The sequence below is a fragment of the Aquila chrysaetos genome, chromosome Z, assembly GCF_900496995.4.
Source record: "Aquila chrysaetos chrysaetos chromosome Z, bAquChr1.4, whole genome shotgun sequence".
NCBI lineage: Eukaryota > Metazoa > Chordata > Aves > Accipitriformes > Accipitridae > Aquila > Aquila chrysaetos.
In genome coordinates, this window is record NC_044030.1 from 38,840,502 (window position 1) to 38,859,580 (window position 19,079).

A 19,079-nucleotide genomic window follows, 5' to 3' on the forward strand; every position below is an offset into this window, starting at 1 on the left:
CCTTCTACACACTTTGGCAAAAGGAGGAGATGGAAAATGCTTTCTTCTTAGACTTGGCCTAACTTTAACTTGGGAGATAACTTAGCTTACAGTGCCAAGTTTAAAAACTCCAGGGGTAAGGAAAACTCAGCAGAACTTAAGTAAATCCCACACAAAGTAATAAAACCAAAGTAAAGTATTTCTTCAGTACCAAGAAAAAAATACGTCCGATTTAAAAATCGTGATTTCTTATCAGATTGTTGATAGATAAGGAAGACACATTAGACACATATACTTCATAAACAGTTATTTATTAAAGCAAACAATTTCCTTTTCTTAAAATATGTGCTAATCACCAGAAAAAAATTGTCATCAAGAAAAATAGGTTTGTGCATATATATAATTTCTACTGTACAGATTTTGCAGAGTAAGTGTTTGCATAGATTTCACAGTGCTCCATTATTACTATCTAAAACAGCCTATCTTCCTGAAGTTCTTCAGTATTATCAGGAATGCTTTGGTTTATCTGAATATAGTAGATAGAACAATACAAATAAAACGGTAATTGCATTTTATGACTTACTGGAATAGCTAATCTTCAAGTTGAAAGCAAAATTTGTTTACAAGCAAACATAAATAAGCCTTACCCTTCTTGTTCTGAACAAGGCAACAATCTTTTCAGAGCTCTACAAAGTTTTCCATGATGCCTTGTCTTGCTTTTATCTGCCAACTTTTTAGCTAGAAAAATTCTGAAAGATATCTGCACCCTCAAGCCAGTTCCGAAAACAGGATAGGCCTTTGTCTCTGATCTGTTTTCTTCCCTTGTCAGTAATGACTTCTCCAGTTTGTTTCACAATCACCAGTTTAGGAATTGCTGTTATGTTGTATTTCTTCTTCAGGTCACTGAGGGGAAAAAATTAAAAATAAAACACACCATTAGGGAGCATTTTAAGAAAACTCCTAGTCTCTCATGAAGGGTACTCTGGTCAGGATGCATGGGATATCAGAAGTGATGAACGCCTGGGCTTCCTCAGAGCTTGAGGCAGAGCACTGGGGTAGTACAGGGAGATGAACAAGGCTGCAGCTGGGAGTTTACATGGTGAAACTTAGCTCAGGGAGTTCGGAATTGCAGCAGCCTTCCTGTAACTGCTCTTCACTGCTGCCTCCAGCCTCCACAGGAGCAGAGACTGACTGCCTCTCAGAGACTATAAGGATGTCCATGGAAGGAAAGTGTGACACACCCTTCCACCTTGTTTTGACTAACCAAAACCAGATGTCTTCTGGTCCCTTTTTACTGGATAGGAGGAGGATGTCACTTAAATAAGCAGTAGACATTTATTCCCATACAAAGGTGTTCAAGTGTGCCAATCCCATACAGCTACTTCCTATAATATCCATTAAAGCATGATGCATAATCCTTCAGCGTAAATAGAAGAGATTGCAGAAATGCCTTAAACGCCCTCAGTGAAACAAGCCTTCTACATACAGAAATATAAGCAACTGAAAGATTTGCAATAAGGGCCACCCATCTAAGTTGTCCCAGAATAAAATTTCAACTCCTCCTCTGTCCATCACACAGACAATAGTGGCCATTTATCTATGTCAGGAGACAGAAAAATCCAGATAGATTACAAATAACTCGGTCTTAAATAGCCTACTGTTTTAAAACAACACATAGTTAAAATACAGTTAAAAAATTAAAAAGCCATACAAACAGTGATGTTCCACGAATGAAATCAGGATCTATTCAAACAATTGATGAGCAGGTAACCCAGGAAAAATTAGTAAGACTTCTGAAGGATGGAAATTTAATGGGATCAAAGTCAAGATACATCGAAAATTAAATGGATTATTAATACCGGAAATAAAAATAACATTTGGGAGGGAAAAACCTAGAGGACACAAAACATCCAAAGAGAATAAAAAATACTCGCCGACACTGGCACACAATAAATAACAAGGCATGACTACTTGGCATCACACACTTGTCCTGGTTTCGGCTGGGATAGAGTTAATTTTCTTTCTAGTAGCTGGTACAGTGCTGTGTTTTGGATTTGGTGTGAGAATAATGTTGATAACTGTGGGAAAATAAGGGAAGAATGGGGAGGAGAATTGTGACTTGCAGACTGTGTAGAAAAATACATACATCTTTCTAATTGTTGTCTTTCCTTGTGCGTTTGACAAGTAGAACATCTGCGTTCAGGTAATACAGGCCTGTGATAGACTTAGAGGCATTCTGTCGAACATGCGTGAGATTCCTGTCCTGCTGTGGCAAAGATCAAAGCACGGTGGTAAACTACGCCTGCGTGAATCCCTGAAAAACAGGTGCAAACAGCAGATTTGGTGATCCTCTAGCAAGGACCGAGCTCTGTGGTGCCTGTGTTCCCGCTTGTGTACCTCTGCCCGGGTGCTGCTTCGGGAATGCCCTAGTACACGAGGTAATGAAAAATTTACTCTTTGCATTTCATCCATTGCTTTGTGGTTATTCCCACATCCTGCCTGTGTCGGCTCACACAGTAACACACTGATGTTTTAGCTGCTGCTAAGTAGCACTTATCCTAAGTTAAGGATTTTTCAGTTTGCCATGCTCTGCCAGAGAGCAGGGGCACAAGAAGCTGGGAGGGAACATGGCCAGGACAGCTGACCCGAACTAGCCAAAGGGATATTCCATACCATAGGATGTCATGCCCAGTATATAAACTGGGGGGAGTTGGCCAGGAGGGGTGGATCGCTGCTCTGGGGGGCAGGGGCGGTGGTGAACAAGCAGCTGCACGGTGCTTAGTTGCCAGCTGGGGTTAAACCACAACACGACCACAGAGATTAAAGCTCACAAATAGCAGGCTATTGGCCACATAAAGTAGTAAAACACAACTCACTGTTTACATAGCTGAGTTGAAAGAGATGACTAAGATGAAAACAAAAGGAATAGGCAAAAACAGGAGAGAGAATCAAAGAATACCGCATGGTAAGCCACTTCAGTTGAGCATGACACAGGCAACAGAAATGGCAAGATTAAAAACATTTCCAAGGAAACAGTTTAACAGCTACGACAGTTTGTTACAGGACAAAATAAAGAAGAGGAAAATAGCAAGGCACATGGATCTATCTTCTATACAAGAAATTCACCTCACTTGGAAGGGTGATGTTTCAGTGCAAACAAAAAAGTAAAATTCAGGACGCAAGTAAGCCAGAAGAAACATTTTTGAGACTAAGACTTAATCACTAGCACTGACGACAACTTTTTGGCATGAATTTTATTAATTTACAACAGAAGTAATTAAAAGACAGTCAATGAGCTCTGAGCTCATTAAACTTCTCAGTGGACATCAGATAAAATCAGAGTTAGTTGTTGAGAGTGCTGCTCAACAGGAGGACCCTCAAGTGTTTCCAGGAACTCTAGAACCAGTTCACTGCCACAGCTCCAACTCAGAAAGAAAAGCAGATAAAGAATGCCTGAAGTTACCTGCCATGTTTATCAGGACAGTGCAAAAACCAAATTCTTTCCAAATACATGGCAATAGCAAAACCACTACTTTCATTAACACTGAACGTCCAAAGAAGAAAGGAAACCATTTGTTGAATACAAATAAGCAAGCAAAGAAATGGGTTTAGACTGATGATCATAAAGTCAGAAAACACACTGGGGTGTTTCCCCACTCTTTTCAAACTAAGATAAAAGGTAGGAAAACTATTACCTACCTCCTACCATGTCACACTATTCATAGGTCACCCTCAGCATATCTATTCATTGTACTAGATGTTCACATTAGAGAGCCACAAATGAAACAATGTAGATGCTAATGAATTCGTAATGTTCATTTTGATAGGCAGAAGTTAAAGAAAATATCTTCTAGTGCATCATTCTCATAAGTGATATTCCACAATTTTAGTGTTAGGAATGCACGCTATGGTGACAGACATGCTGGAATCTAACAGGAAAAGTGAGGAACATGAAATCTACACCTAAGATGCAAGTTGTGCAGTCTAAAAGAAATCCCGGAAAAATGTAATCAGTTTTGAGGAAGAGATCATGTGTTTCAGAAGGGGACTAAGAAACAGATTAAGTGAACTGCAACAGATCAGCTAAAAGTAACAGGCTTCCCAACACAAATGTAATCTGTTGTATGAAAAATTACCTCCCTGCATTGACTTATATAAAAGTGAGTAGAAATTAAGCATCTTTAGAAGAACCAGAGGATAGAGACACAACAAGCAATAACAGAATAGCCAACTTGCAAAATATTAATAACTTCCCTCTCAAAACAAAACTTACACACTAAATGAAAATGTAGTACCGAGCACCACCACTACAAGCAGGAACATCTGCTGTGTGAGGTTCAAATGCCAAAGTATTTTGATTGAGTAGAAAAAATAAATTGTAGAAATTGTTGAAAAATACAAAACCTTAATATACAGGCATTCTCTAGGATTTCCTGAAAAAGAGGAGGAGTCTTAAAAATACAGAAGGTAAGACCTAAGTGAAATACTAGCCCAGACAAGGCATTCGTGAAACACACCTTTCCTTCTAGTTTTTTTTTCTTAAGAGAAGAAAAATCAACAGGTGAAGGATACTGCTCTGCCATTATGTTGGCTGAGCAATAGTGCAAAAAAGCAGCAATAATATGGTCTGGCAACAGGTTTGCTTTCTCAGTGAATTCTGAAATAAAAGCAAGCAACCAAGAATCCCCATACACCTTCCCGAAGTCCAATAAAATGGGGGAAAAAACATTCCTAAGCAAGTTCATGTAGAAACCACATAGAAGACTATCACCTTATACCACTTGTATGACAAGATGGGTAGAAGATGCATTTTACTGGTTCAGTGGACAATAAAATAGCTTGAGATGCCTAACACAACTGTAGCAGAGACAGAACAGTAGGAAGCTGAAGGTAATCTGCTATGGAGACTGGAAACTAACACTTTGCTTTCCTAAGGGAATGCATATACAGCTTTTCCATTCCATTCCAAAGCATGGCATCTTGTTTACACAGCTTCTGGGCTGACGGTTGCTTGCATCAAACCAGACCGAGGCATGCACAGATTTTTCTTACATTTGCGTGCAACTTGTAAAATGAATGGACCTGAAGAAGGCCCAGGAACAGTTCAGCAGATAATGTTTCTTAATCACTGTGTACATATGTACAGGTGCTTACAAAAATAACTTTTTAAAACCTGTTAAGATCATCCTCTCCTATAGGGATCTCAAATCCTGTGACTCACCCGCACAAACTACATATGCGCCATGGGACTAACTCCAATGGCAGTTTATGAAATCATTAACCATAAACAGAAACATCACATGTGCCACAAAGGCAAACTCAATTCTCTTACAGTAAAATACAGTGACGTTACTGATGACATTCTTAAAAATCAATTGCCTAGCTATTCCCAGGTAAGTGTAAAGGTACACACAGTGTCTCACTGACTAGAAAAATCTAAGACCCAAACAGACAAAGCAGAAGGGGACGCTATAATAAAAGATAGGTATGGAAGACTGAACGAGTAACCTTTGTAGACACAGGGAATCTTTTATCCAAATCCTTTGAGATATCAGACCTTGGTCATGCAGGTTAGAACATGAGAGGGCAACCTTCACCTGCATATGAAATACTAAAGGATAAAATTAAGACTGAGGCAAACTGGAAGTCACTGCAATTGTTAGGTCTTTTGATTCTTAGGAGAAGGCTGCATGAAAGTTTCTGAGAGCACAGATTTTATATTTACTAGGTAGCACTGGCATTGGCTAGGATGGAGCTAATTTTCTTCATAGCAGCTTGCATGGTGCTGTGTTTTAGATTTGTTACCAAAACAGTGTTAATAACACACCAATGTTTTAGCTACTGCTGAACAGAGTTTACACAACAGCAGGGCCTTTTCTGTTTCTCATGGTGCCCTGCCAGCGAGTAGGCTGGAGGTGCACAAGAAGTGGAAGCTGGGACAGCTGACCCCAGCTGAACGAAGGGATATTCCATACCATACGACAACATGCTCAGCAATAAAAGCTGAAGGAGGAGGAAGGGACCGATGTTCAGAGTTAGGGCGTTTGTCTTCCCAAGCAACTGTTACACAGGATGACGCTCTGCTACCCTGGAAATGGTGAAACATCTGCAGGTCAATGGGAAGTAGTGAATGAATTCCTTATCTTGCTTTGCTTGTGTGCTCTCCTTTGCTTTATCTGCTAAACTGTCTTTATCTCAACCCACAGGTTTTCTCACTTTCAGCCTTCGGACTCTCTCCCCCCTCGCACTGCAGCAGGGGGTAACCCAGCAGCTGGGTGGGTCTTGGCTGTCTATGAGGGCTGACTCACAACATAGGTGAGTATTTTTATGTAAGGGTTTAAGATCTGTACGCAAGAGGGTTTTTGAGATGTAGACAACACTGGGCAAAGTTAGTACCATATTGGGAACATAAATGGTACTTTTTATATACTTGTGTAATGTGATATCAGACAATATTTGAATTTTAACAGCTTCCACTTGGAAGTGCTTTCACTTCAAGTGATGGACAGCCTGCTAATCTGCTTCTAGCAGTATACCCTGTAATACACAGCTGTATGTCTATTTTCTTTTAGCTGTGAACTTTCTGCATTGTTAAGTGTTAGTCACATAAACAAGCACATCATATGGATGGGATTTTAAAGAGTCTGTTGAGATTTTGGGATAGCGGTCTAAAAAGACTAAGAACAGGCAATAGCTCTTAACTGCTCAGATACTTTCATTCTTCTCCTTCTGCCTTCCTTTTCTAGCCCCCACCCCCATACTCCGGTAGGTGCCAATCCACCCTCATACCTAAAGCTTCCTAACATAAAGTGTAAGCATACCCTTTTTATTTTCCTTTTTCAGGAATTCTTTGGGATTCTAATTTTCACTGAGATGTACAGGACACGGACTCAGCAAGTACCTGTCTATCTGGCAGCCCGCAAGAACTACTAGCATGCGCTGGGCACCCACACAGAGAATGACTCCTTTCACAGTACGGCTCAGTATAAACACGGCAGCATGTCTTTGTGTATCGTAATTAAAACATCAGTCCCCATTTACTAGCATTTGTGGTTGACATGTTCTGTCCTACTCCTGCTCTTCCTCTCTACTATTCCCTTTCTCCTTCTAGTGCTCACCTCCTACTAGATTGTCTTCACACACCCCTGCAAGGATCAAAAGCCTGTGCCTCAGGCAGCAAAAATCAACATTAAGGCTGCAAACAGTCAAGGCATCAGGAGCAACATTTCCTGTTAGTCATGCCACAAACTGCATGAAGCAGTAAAGGTGCAGTCCCACCTCAGGGAAATAGTCAGGACTGACAGCATGAGAGTCTTGAGATCCTGCTCCGAATTTAGTATTTTGCTTCTCCGCAGGTATGAGCAAGGCATTACACTTCACACACTACAAGTATGAATGCAGGCTATTTCTTAACAGGACCAAATCATCCCCAAGAAACACCATGCTTCCACTTGTGAAATGTGTTTCAAATGGGAAATTTAAAATTGGCTCCACTGTGCCTAAAAGAGACTTCAGGCTGTGCTGCAATTATGCATCTTAAACACTGAAGTCACCAGCTAGAATATTTTAACTTCACTGAGGATACTGAAATGCATTCTTTACATAGTCCACAAAAGAGCAAGCAATTCAAATTATTTGCAATGGAACTTTAAAAATATTAATGAATGACAAATGTTAATAAATATGTGAATGTTAATAAATACTAATAATCAAATTATTAATTGACATTAGACAATTCTAAAATTATATTCTTACTTAGAACTAGTATTTAGCCAGAATTATAGTTTGGTTTAGTGAACATCCATCCATCCATCTGCTCTAAGTCTGCAATGATTCACCAGTATCCCTGAAGCCAAACTACCAGTTCATTCAACCTAAGCACCTTGAACATCTCCACACAGCCCTTTTATTGTTGCATGCAAGAAACACAACTTCAAAAACATTGCCTTTTCATATCCCTCTGCACTTTGTTCTTAAATAAGCCACTTCAAACACTAAGATCTTGCAGCCATCCGTGACGGGATAATCCATATTTCTCTATAGGATTCTGAAGGGCATTACGGACTGCGACAGAAAAGCCAATTAAACTGTCTCTGTACCTCCACTCCATGTGACTTGGACAAGAGCAGAGTCAGAAATAGACCCCTAATCCACAGAGGCTGAAGCTTTAAGCACATTCCCATGGTCCATGCCGAAAAGCTTGCTGGATGCAGTAACTTCAAGTGCTACATTTCCATCAGGAAATTTGCCTGAATTCTATTAGAATTAGTAGATACCAAACACAATTACTGCCTGGGGAGCCTTTGGAGAACTATGGAAAACAGCATTGCTATTTCAATCTATTTTTAAGTCAATGGAAACTGTTGTTAAAAAGGCCTAACATTAATTGTCTGCTGACATCCAGGAATGAGCCAAGGAAGGATGAAGTAGTTCCTGGCTTCAGGTTGTTTGCTCTTGAGGTTGTCAAAGCACACCGAGAAAACGAGATTAGTAAACCTGCTCTGCCTTGAGTGAGTAGCTAGGGTGTTACACACCTCTATCCCAGGTAGCCCATTGGGATAGATCTAGAGTTAAATGAATGCTAGAAATTACTAGAAGCACTAGAACAGAGTTCTTTGTTAGAAGAACAAACCTCGTTACGAGTTTAATTACCCAGTCTATGTTTAAAAGTCACAGTAACTCCTTGACTTCGATGACATCTGTAACAATATTTTCCACAATCTACCTACACGTTACTTAAAGGGGAAAAAATAATCCCTTTACCAGTATTTACACATATTTTAAGACTCCAGTTATAGGCATCTCAGTGGCCCTAAACACCTTACCTGTACCCCTGTAATCCCAATCTGTACTTCTTGGTATGAGATAAATCATGTTTCTGACAGTCATCCAAATGACTTAGGTTGTCAAAACAGTTCTTGGTATTATCCTTCACCCTGTTACCTACACACGGTCACGTCCCTTCCTTCTGCTGTTTAGCTGAGCAAGCTGCCTGCAGGAATGCCCCCTTAGAAAGCGATCGGCACAAGAATTCTGCGTCCCAGTTACCACTGTGCGTTTGCCACAGCTAAACTCCAGCTGCTACTACGTTTCTTTTTCAGGTAGCTTACTTGTATCTGTCTGAATCTTCAGAGTTTGCCCGGCTCTCCTCTAAGTTGCTCTGCCATCAGTTTTGCTGCTTCTTCATTTGCCTTTTCTCCAGAGCATTAATAAGCTACACAGCCCAGAACTACCTCAATAACAGCTACCGCTGTGCTGAAAAACAATCCCTGGATCCTCATTTGCCATTAGTTTGTTTTCGACTCACTTATCCCATCGCCACCCTAATACTTGGGGTCTTTATCCACCCCTCTTCGAAGACCTTTTAACGCCTAAATTCGGTGCGGTGCGCAAGCCCAGTTTTCCTTCATCGCGTCCTTCACGGGTCTAACAGGCTACAGCCACGTTACTCCTCTGAAGAAAGTACGGCGCTGGCTTCCCGTTCGTTTGCCCGTGGGCACGCAGGGAGACCGGGCCGGCAGCAGCCGCTGCCCAGCCCGGGCCGAGGGGACGCCGCGGCGGGCGCTGCACCCGAGGGAAGAGGCTGCAACCCGGATTTCGGGGGGAAGGGAAGGAGCGGGCCAAGAGGGTAGGCGGAGGCCCCGCGGAGCTTCTCCCTCAGGGGCTTCGTTGTCGGTTACACCGCCGCGAAAGAGCCCGCGCCGCCCGCCCTCCCCCGTACTCCGGAGGAGGGGTGCCGCTGAGGCCGACGGTGGGCGAGCGGGCCACCACCCCGCCCGTCGCGGCCTGCCAGGCGGCCCCGGCCCGGGCGCCCGCCGCGGGAAGGGCCGGGCGGGGCCGGGGGCCGCCGCCGCCGCTGGTACTCACTGCTTGTAGGGGTCGTGGAAGGGCAGGCAGGGCCAGCCAGGCCCCGTGCATGGCGTGCATGTAGCCCGCCATCTCCTCGGCGCTGTGGTCGGAGGAGATGAAGACGACCTCGAAGGGGGCGGGGGGCTGGGTCTCCTCCACCAGCTCCGTGTAGAAGTCGCAGAGGACGGGGGTGAAGTCGCGGCACGGCGAGCACCAGCCGGCCGAGAAGTACAAGCCAACCACCTTGTTCTGCAGGGCCTCCTCGGGGTCCACGCTGCGGCCGTCCCTGCTGACCAGGAGCCGCCCGCTGAACACATCCACCATGCCGCCGCCGGCCGGCCCCCGCGGGACGCAGCAGACCGAAGGCTGGCACGGGGGGCTGCGAGCCCGCGGAGGACCGCGGCACCCCCGCGCTAGGACCGTCCTCCCGCCCCGGCCGCGCCACTCAGCCCACCCAGGGCAACGGTTCGGCGCCCGTCGCCGCACCACGCTCCCGCGCCCACGCCCTCGTCCCGCCGCCGTCGCCGCCCGGGGTCTGCCCGCCGCTGACTGACAGCGGCGCTCGCCAATGGCCGCCGCAGGGCGGCGTGGCCCGCCCCGCCCCCTGCCTGTGCCGGCGGCGGCGGGCGGCTTCGGAGCGCTGGCGGCGGCGGGGTCAGCCGTCGGGGGGAACGCCGGTCCGCCCGCTCCGCCGCCCCCGTGGTAGCCCAGGAAAACGCGGCTGGTTGTGGTTTTGTTTTTTGGCTAAGAGTTTCTGGGGGCACAGGTTGCGCCCGGAGGTCTTCCCCTGCTCAGCCTTACCCCACGACCGCCCCGGCAGGCAGCACGGCGGCGGTGACCTAAGGCGCCGGCGAAGGGCGCAGGGTCGGGGGTGCTGGCCGCGGGGGCGGGGGGGGCGGCGGCAGACGGGTACCCGGTATCGCTCGAGAGGGGAAGGCAGGGCGCGCTCATCGCTTCTCAGCCCGGCCTACGTTGTTGCCTCGCTCGGCTGTTGGCGCAGAACCAGAGGTTTGATTTAGAGGCGGTTTTTCCTCTTGCTCCTCTAAGTGCCGAGTCGCCCTTTTGAGAAGGCGAATACGTTTCAAGGCTTACTAACCTTACTGAAGATACTGAACTTTTAATAAGTTTAAGCAGGAGTCACCTGCACGCCAAAGTCAGACAGACCTCTTCACCTTGTCGTGGATTTCACCTTCTCTTCCCGGACGGTCACATCACAAGGTTTGGGCGGCTTCGCAGTGTGCTGCTTTTTTTTTTTTTTGGCCGACATACAGCACTGATTTTTTTTCTAGCGTGGAAGATCATCTGAATTCTGGTTATAAAAGGGGCTTGTCTATTCTCTGTCCAAGCAGAGGGGGAATTATAATTTTATTCCAGTGCATGTATCGTGTTTGGGTTGAATAATGCTTTTTTTTTCCTCCAGCTGATACTGAGTTAGAAATCAATTAAAATGGCATTGTATTACAAATATGCTATCTCTTCTTTGCCTAAAGCAACCTGCAAAGAGGAAATGAAAGATGATTTCGCTGTGGGAAACTCAAATTACAGTTTAATTAAAGGGTCATGATAGGGTGATAACCACACCTGGTACATTGTCTCATTTTCATTAATTGCACAATACCCAATTAAAAGAGAATTTGTCTTAAACAAAAAATTATTAATATCCCCCAAAACAAATTCTGGTATTTATACCAGACACTTCAAGTGTCTAATCATGGACATACTGTAGAAAATATTTCACATTGAAACTGTGTGTCCAAATGCATTCTAGGCTTTTACTCTTTGCTTGGTCCTCTTTTTTAAGCTGCAGCCCCTCCCCAAATCTGTCAATGTTACTTTTGGAAAAGACAGAGTTGTGACAAGTATGTACCGTGATTCAAACAGTGAACACTAGAATGGAACTAATGTTAATGATGATGACTGCTCAGTTAAGTAAACTGCAGCTAAGTTCATAGTGAAATTAAGTCCAATTTCTACATCTGACCATCTACTGACCATATAGCATGCATTGTAAGAACTGCAATAACTGAAGTCAAAAATTCAAACTTAATTTTGTATAGGAATAAACTTAGAACAGGTGTCCTCCCACACACGTACCTTTCCTTTTGAGATCTTTTTGAAATGTCTTTTTTTCTTCCATTGGCTTGACCTAAAATTTTTGGTTATCTACTACCACTTTCTGTCCAGAGTGAAAGAAACAAGGTATCATTTTAAAAATTTGACCATGTGAGAGAAAGCCTGAAGAAGCACCACAGAAGTAACACAGCAATGGTTTTTTTTCGGTAGGCTTCACCAAAAGTAACTGCCTGGTTGTAGGATCAGTTTGATTTGGTAGATGCACTCACCTGCCTTTTCTCTTACCCCTTTTTCCTTTTATTATGCAGATATACTGCTAATTAAAAGACTGCTTTCTTCTTGTGCCAAAGATCACACGTCTTTAAAAATGCATAAGAGTTCAGCCATTATTATTATTTTTTTAAGAGATTCGTTTATATGCAAATTAATCTTTATGAGTTAGGCCTTTTTATTTATGTCCCAGTATATCTGACTAATTTGTAATTACTATTCTGATATTTTATGGGGAAAAAAAAAAAAGATTTGCTTAGGTGTTTTTAATTCAAATGCAGTATTTCTCCATTTTCATGGACTGTTGAGCTATATTGTTTTCAAATCCAAGTATCTGCTTCCAACAGAGAAGTGACATTTAAAACAACGTGATCCTCCCATCTCTCATATCTTCCATCAGTCCTTTCTCCAAGTTTTGAATGCTGTTTTGTGTAGTTCCCCCCTTCAGATTTCCGTCTGATATCAGAAGTAGAAGACAAAAGGAGCAGTGAAAGATTGCCTGTTCTTAAAATAGCACAGAAGGGAAATTCAGCTCACCTGAGCCTTTGATTTGCCATACTGTCTGCCTCTGTGAGACCACTTGGGAAACAGGATGGAGCCAGAGCCTTTGGAGCCTGTAGAGTCACAGGAAAATGGAAAAAAAGTTGCCATATAAGTTCAGGCTACCATAGGTTCATTACTGATATTCCTACCAATTTCTCCTTCAACCAGTAAAAGCGTATTTTCTTAGATATTATGAACTGAAGCAATGACCCAAGGAACTTGCAACCATCCCACCTCTACTGGTTAGAAAGCTGGTTAGCCAGATATGGTACTATTCCATGGGAAAAAGATGTATCGAGGTTCAACTTCAAGGTCCCTGGGCACACAGGGAAAGGTTCCCAGCTACCTACAACTCCACAGGGAAAAAGAGCTGGGTGTACAAGGTACACAAGGTTTAAGCTTACAGTTGTCTGTACTAAACTTGCTGACAAACGTAACAAGAAAAGAAGGGAGTCCAAGCTGACAGGGAGTATAGCTGTGACTAGTACAGTGCTTTGCTGCTTCCTGTATGTGTAACTTGCTGAAAGCCTGCCTGCATGCAAAGCAACGGCCATTTTGTACCTCTGGTTATTCCTGTAGCTGGTAAAAAGCATGATCTTGTATGTGAAAAGATAACTGTACCACCTTCTGTAAATTGTTTTAGTTTGGGTAGGCTTCCCCCTTCCCTAAGCATACAAACAATGGAAGACAGGATAAAAGTTTAAACTGTGTGCAGAAGACTGTATGGCTTGAGTCTCACACCCTGTCTACACAGAAGGCAGGCATACACACACACACTAGCTTATGAAGAAAATTATTAATTATTGGCTGATGTGCTCCAGCTCGTACGTCTCAATGACAGTGATGTTAAAGTTCTTTAAACTATTTAAGGAATAGCTACTAAGCATTGAGAAAACAGATGCCTTCCTCGGGAAGTTGAAGGTGATCAACTCTGTCAGGACATCACAGATTCACTGAAAATGCTGCTATCACAGAAAGTCTAATCTTGCACCTGCCTTTGGTTTGACCACAGAGACACTTCTCTATGACACTGGCACAGCGTAATACAAGCTTCACTTTATGATTTATACCAAGGAGGCTAGAGCCTGTTTCAGCTACAAATGTTTTCTAGGAATATTCTCATTAAAGGTGTTAACAATATTGTGATTTATTCCATTCCCGAATCTCCACTCGGACTGATAATAATGTAGCTTTTTATAAAGAACCTGTGGTCCTTTCTCAAGGGAGCATATTAGCTCTGAGACAACAATTTCAGAAAGCTTGTAACCAATGCTCATCCAGTAGAAGCCTCTGGGGAATTCCAGGGTAAAGTAATTGAGGTAAAAACTTCCCACCACAAAATACTGCATTTCTGATTTTGCTAGAAAACAAGCATTTTATTATTGAATTTACTATATTATTTTAATGTACCTGCATTTAGTTCTGTCTTTTAATCTGAAAGCAAGGCTTTCAGTTTATTTGTGCTCACATTGCAAAGATGATCCTATTTCCCTTGTGTGTTTTGCTTCAGTTTACATTGAAGTTAATTATATATCCAGGTTTTGACAAGCAAATGAGAATTTTAAAAAATATATTAGGACCTTGCATCAATAAAGTCATGTTCTCCATGATATAGGGCAGCATGCTGAGAAAGAGACACAGAAGAAATTAAATGGAAGTAAAAAATGTTCAAACTTGCTAACTCCTATATAGCATAATATACGCTCAAGGCAGTGTAATTCCATACACCTCTGGTGGCAGAGCTAATGTCTCTATAGGCTATATACAAGTTAAACTAGGAAAAGGTTCTGAAAGCCTGTCCAGGTCTTTAATAAACACACTCTTCACTCTCTCCTTCATGAACATTTTCCATAGCTGGCACTGTTCTGAGTAATAAAGGATTTGATCCAATAAACATTTGCAATAAGTAGTCCCTTGTAACTTGCAGTATATGCACGATGCTGGATTTTTAAGTAAAAAGGTATAAAACATAAGGTTTCAATCTGCTTATAATTCTTAAGCGGTCTGTAGGAAATGCATATCTATATAACACAATTGACATTGACAAGTCATACATACACCATAAGGCAAAATCTGGCTAAATTTACTCAAAGGAATGTGTTACGTGGATGAAGGCTTGTTGGACCCATGTTCAATTTAACCATTAGCACACTGTGTACTTAATTATACTCTAAGTAAAAAAATAGAAGTGACAAACCTAATCAAGATATAGTTTTGCCCAACCAAAGTTTATGGAATGCAATCCCTGAAGAAGTCAGGTTAGAAACTGACCTTGGAGAATCCCATTGTGTGTGAATACTAGCCAGTTGGAAAATCAGAGCCCAAAGGAGACATCAAGGGAAAGAACACACAGAAAAAAGGAAACATACCGGTGGATTAAAGAGTTAAATATATAGCAGTCATTGATACAACTAGATTTTTTTTTTTTTAATTCACTTTCACAGTACATATCAATATGCTTTACAGGAAAGGGTTTTTATAATCTGAGTTATTAATGAGAAAACAGGTACAATTACTCTCCACAGTGTACACAGTGAAAAAAAAGTGAAATATATCTTCTTAGTCTCAACCCAATACATTAACGAATGAACTGTGAAAAGAAACCAGTGCACAAAGAAATACTGAGCCAAAAAATTTTCAATTTTACCATACACAATCTGCCAACTAAAATAGTTATTGGATATTCATAGCACTTAGAGCTGCCACGTTTGGTACACTGTTTCCTCAGCTGGGATCAGGAGACCCAAACACATGGGTCATTATTACATAGTCAGCAGTAATACAAGTACTTTGTGAATGTTCCTTCATGACTGTCCTTGGATCTACTTCCCCTATGTAACCTACACACACACAAAAAATAACAGTATCTTTTTTTCAGGTAGGAAAATTAACCAATTAAGTAGTGCATAGGTTCTTTAAATTACAATTTTATTACTGTTACTCAAACTGTCTAATGCCTAACAACAGACATCAAAGGCTAGCTGTAAGGGAATCTTGCTTTCCCTGGATAAGAGAGATACTGGGATGCAGCTTATCATTCTTACCACAAAGACATCCAACATCAAGTCAGGACTTAATGAGAGCTGTAACAGCTACCAGTTAACAAAAAACATTTTAGTACAAAAGATACTGTTTAAGTAAGGAATATCCCCCTTTTTTGAGCAACAGATTGTTACAAATAACAGGTAATAATTCTTATACATAACAACTGTTATACCAACATTTGGAACACACCCCTGCGTCCCCGCTTAATATGCGTTCTTGACAAAAATAAACAATAACACATACAGCAAGGAGGAAAGAAAACCATTACAAAGACTTATAAATTAGCTGTATTTGAGAGATTGCAAGGAGTATTTTTTTCTTTTATTTAGGAAATATTCAAACCCATTAATAGAGTCTAACTAAGCAAGAAATTTATTACAAAAAGTGCAACAACTAGGGCTACATTCTTCACATTGTTCCCTGGGTTTGAAATTACAGCAGTGCTGAACATTGGGAAAATAGCAAAGGTGTATGAATTTCTCCTTGCAGCATGAAAAGCGTGATTCAACGACCCTTTGCGTCTAACTTTATCCTGGCTAGTGTGTATCAAATTGCCAAATAGCATTAGATAGTCTAAATATCAGTGCTGTAGCATTTCTGACTTCCAAACAGGTACAACAGGGAAGCAAGTCAGAGTCACCTAATACAGCAGCAGCAGCAGCATGGCAACATGGCACATTTGTCCCTGCAGCAGCGGAAAAATGCTGTAATAAAATTCTGCTCAAGTTCATTTGAGTTCAGACACTCTTTCCACTTCAGTCTTTAGCCTTTCAGCAGTTTAGTGTAGTTAAATAGACATTTTTTTTTGTGATGAGACCTCAGAGTAGGTGCACCCCTTCCAGGGTCAGAATCATCCAACATTAGATCTTGCATAACTACGCTATGCCTTATGAGAAGTGTAAGGCTGTGTGAGACTTCCTGCAGAATCCAGCTTAGTCCTCTGTAGTCACTAGCAACCACCATCTAAACCTGTTTGTTCCCAGAGCTTCTGATGGAAGAGGGAGACCTGATTGTCACAATGACTCTGTCACAAAGAGGGACTCCAGAGTTTTGGTAGTAGTTTCAGTTGCTTTGTGTAAGTAATTTGGTAGGCATATATAAAACTAAATGGCCTCCGCTATATAAACATATCCTCTTCTGGCAAAACTTGAATAAGAGGCTTCAGTCATGGAGAGGACAGTCTGCATCTACTCCTGCTAATCTTGTTAGCAGCCTCTATTCTAGCTAGATTGACCTTTGAACGATTTAATTAATCCAAGCATTTCAAAGTGTTCATTCACAATATTAGTTCTGATGAGTTGAAAGAGTTGTATTTTAAAGAATAAAAGGATTATGTTCTTCTTATTTATAGAAGGGCAGATGGCACTACTAAAAAGCCTGTTGTGTATAATGGCATCATTTCAGCCTAATAACATTTTTTCCAGCTTCACCTTTAAAAGAGATACTTGAAATGACCTATTGATTCATTAGATTATGTTCATTACAGATTCATGTGTAAGACCAACAGAGAGCATGCTTTGAGTACTCAGCCTTGTTTTTTATTGCCCCCATTACAGTTTCCCACCATGTACCTTCCTTCATTAGCAAATAAAGGAACAGGTCCTGGGGAAAAAAAAAGCAGCCAAGCCGATGCAAGTGTTACAGGGCTTTTCTGCAAATAAGCAAGCTGCCAATGCAGCTATGTTGCTAGCAGGCGCTCCTAATTGGAGTTTTGGCAGAGCACATTGACCCCACTCCAGTCACTTATCTCAAGGGTTTGCAGATAGTCTCCAGAGAGAGTTTTCTGTCTAGCATGGTCATTTTCATAGGAAATCTCTGGTTTTGCTGTTTGTGTAAAGGGAATGTTATTTTAAGGCTGAGATTCACTATCATTTATATTGTACATGCTTTGCCTAACCACTATAAAATCCCAAAGACCTTCCCTTTGCACAGACATACCCAGAATACATAACATCCCCATGCCTTTATTCTCATGCTCTCTAATTTTAAAACCATTAGAAACAGAGAAAACAGTTAGGAGCTAAGACAGTTAAAACATGGTGTGGTTTTTGCACTGAGGAAGAAACATCACCAGAAAATTGGCATAGGTTGAAAGCTCCACTACAAAAAGAAAAAGCCTAGGAAAAGACGACCTGTTCCTTTGGTTGAACATGGGTTCAGAAAACAGTGACTGTTCTTAGAGCTCTGAAATGACATTTAACTTGGGAGAATGAAAGATGTCAAAGACTCAGGTGTCACTTGCTAGTCTTTCTGCCTCATGAACTTTGATTGTCATATAATCACATAAGTTTCAATTGCATACAAAATTATGCTAGCCAAGGGAAGAAAAAAAAAATATACACAAGGTTGTTGAATAGAATATATCCTTATGCTATTGTGGTGGGTTAACCTTGCCTGGCTGCCAGATGCCCACCCAGCTGGTCTCTCAGTGCCCCTCTTCAACAGAACCAGGGGAGAAAGTATGATGAGAAAGTTCATCAATTAAGAAAGTCAGGAAGGTTGCTTAATGATTACCAACAGAGGCAAGACAGACTTAACCTCAGGAAAATTAATTTATTGCCAATTAAAAATCAAGTAGGATGGTGACAAACAAAAGACAAAACCAAAAATACCTTCCTCCCACACCTCTCTTCTTCCCAGGCTCAACTTCCCTCCTTAATCTTCTACCTCCTCCACCCTGCCCTGAGCAGTTGAAGGAGCTGGGGAATGGGGGTTGTGATCAGTTCATAACACTCCATCTCTGCTGCTCCTTCCTCCTCACACTTTTCCCCTGCTCCAACGTGAGTCGTCCCCCCATGGGCTGCAGTTCTTCAAGAACAAACTGCTCCAGTGCGGGTATCCCATAGGCTGCACTTCTTGCCAGAAAACCTGCTCTGGCATGGGCTCCTCTCCACAGGCCACAGGTCCTGCCAGGAGCCTGCCCTAGCACGGGCTCTCCACAGGCTGCAGCTTCCTCAAGACATGCCCACCTGCTCCGGCATGGGGTCCTCCATGGGCTGCAGGTGGATATCTGCTCCACCGTGGACCTCCATGGGCTGCAGGACGACAGCCTGCCTTACCATGGTCTTCCCCATGGGCTGCAGGGGAATCTCTGCTCTGGCGCCTGGAGCACCTCCTCCCCCTCCTTCTTCACTGACCTTGCTGTCTGCAGAGCTGTTTCTCTTACATGTTCTTCTCACTCCTCTCTCACAGCTTCTGTGCAGCATTTTGTACCCTTTCTCTAATACACTTTCCAGAGGCACCACCGGCTTGGCTGATGGGCTCAGCCCTGTCCAGCAGTGGGTCCACTGGGGCTGGCTGTGTCCAACACAGAGGCAGCT

General features: G+C 42.5%; 1 protein-coding gene across 1 annotated transcript; it reads right to left on the reverse strand.

Moving 5' to 3' along the window:
• Positions 1–271: 271 nt before the first annotated feature.
• Positions 272–10,374, reverse strand: NXNL2 (nucleoredoxin like 2). Its single transcript, XM_030005213.2, is given in 3 exon segments — positions 272–882; positions 9,847–9,872; positions 9,874–10,374. Coding segments are annotated over 3 exon segments (474 nt in total). The 5' UTR covers positions 10,153–10,374; the 3' UTR covers positions 272–713.
• Positions 10,375–19,079: the final 8,705 nt, after the last annotated feature.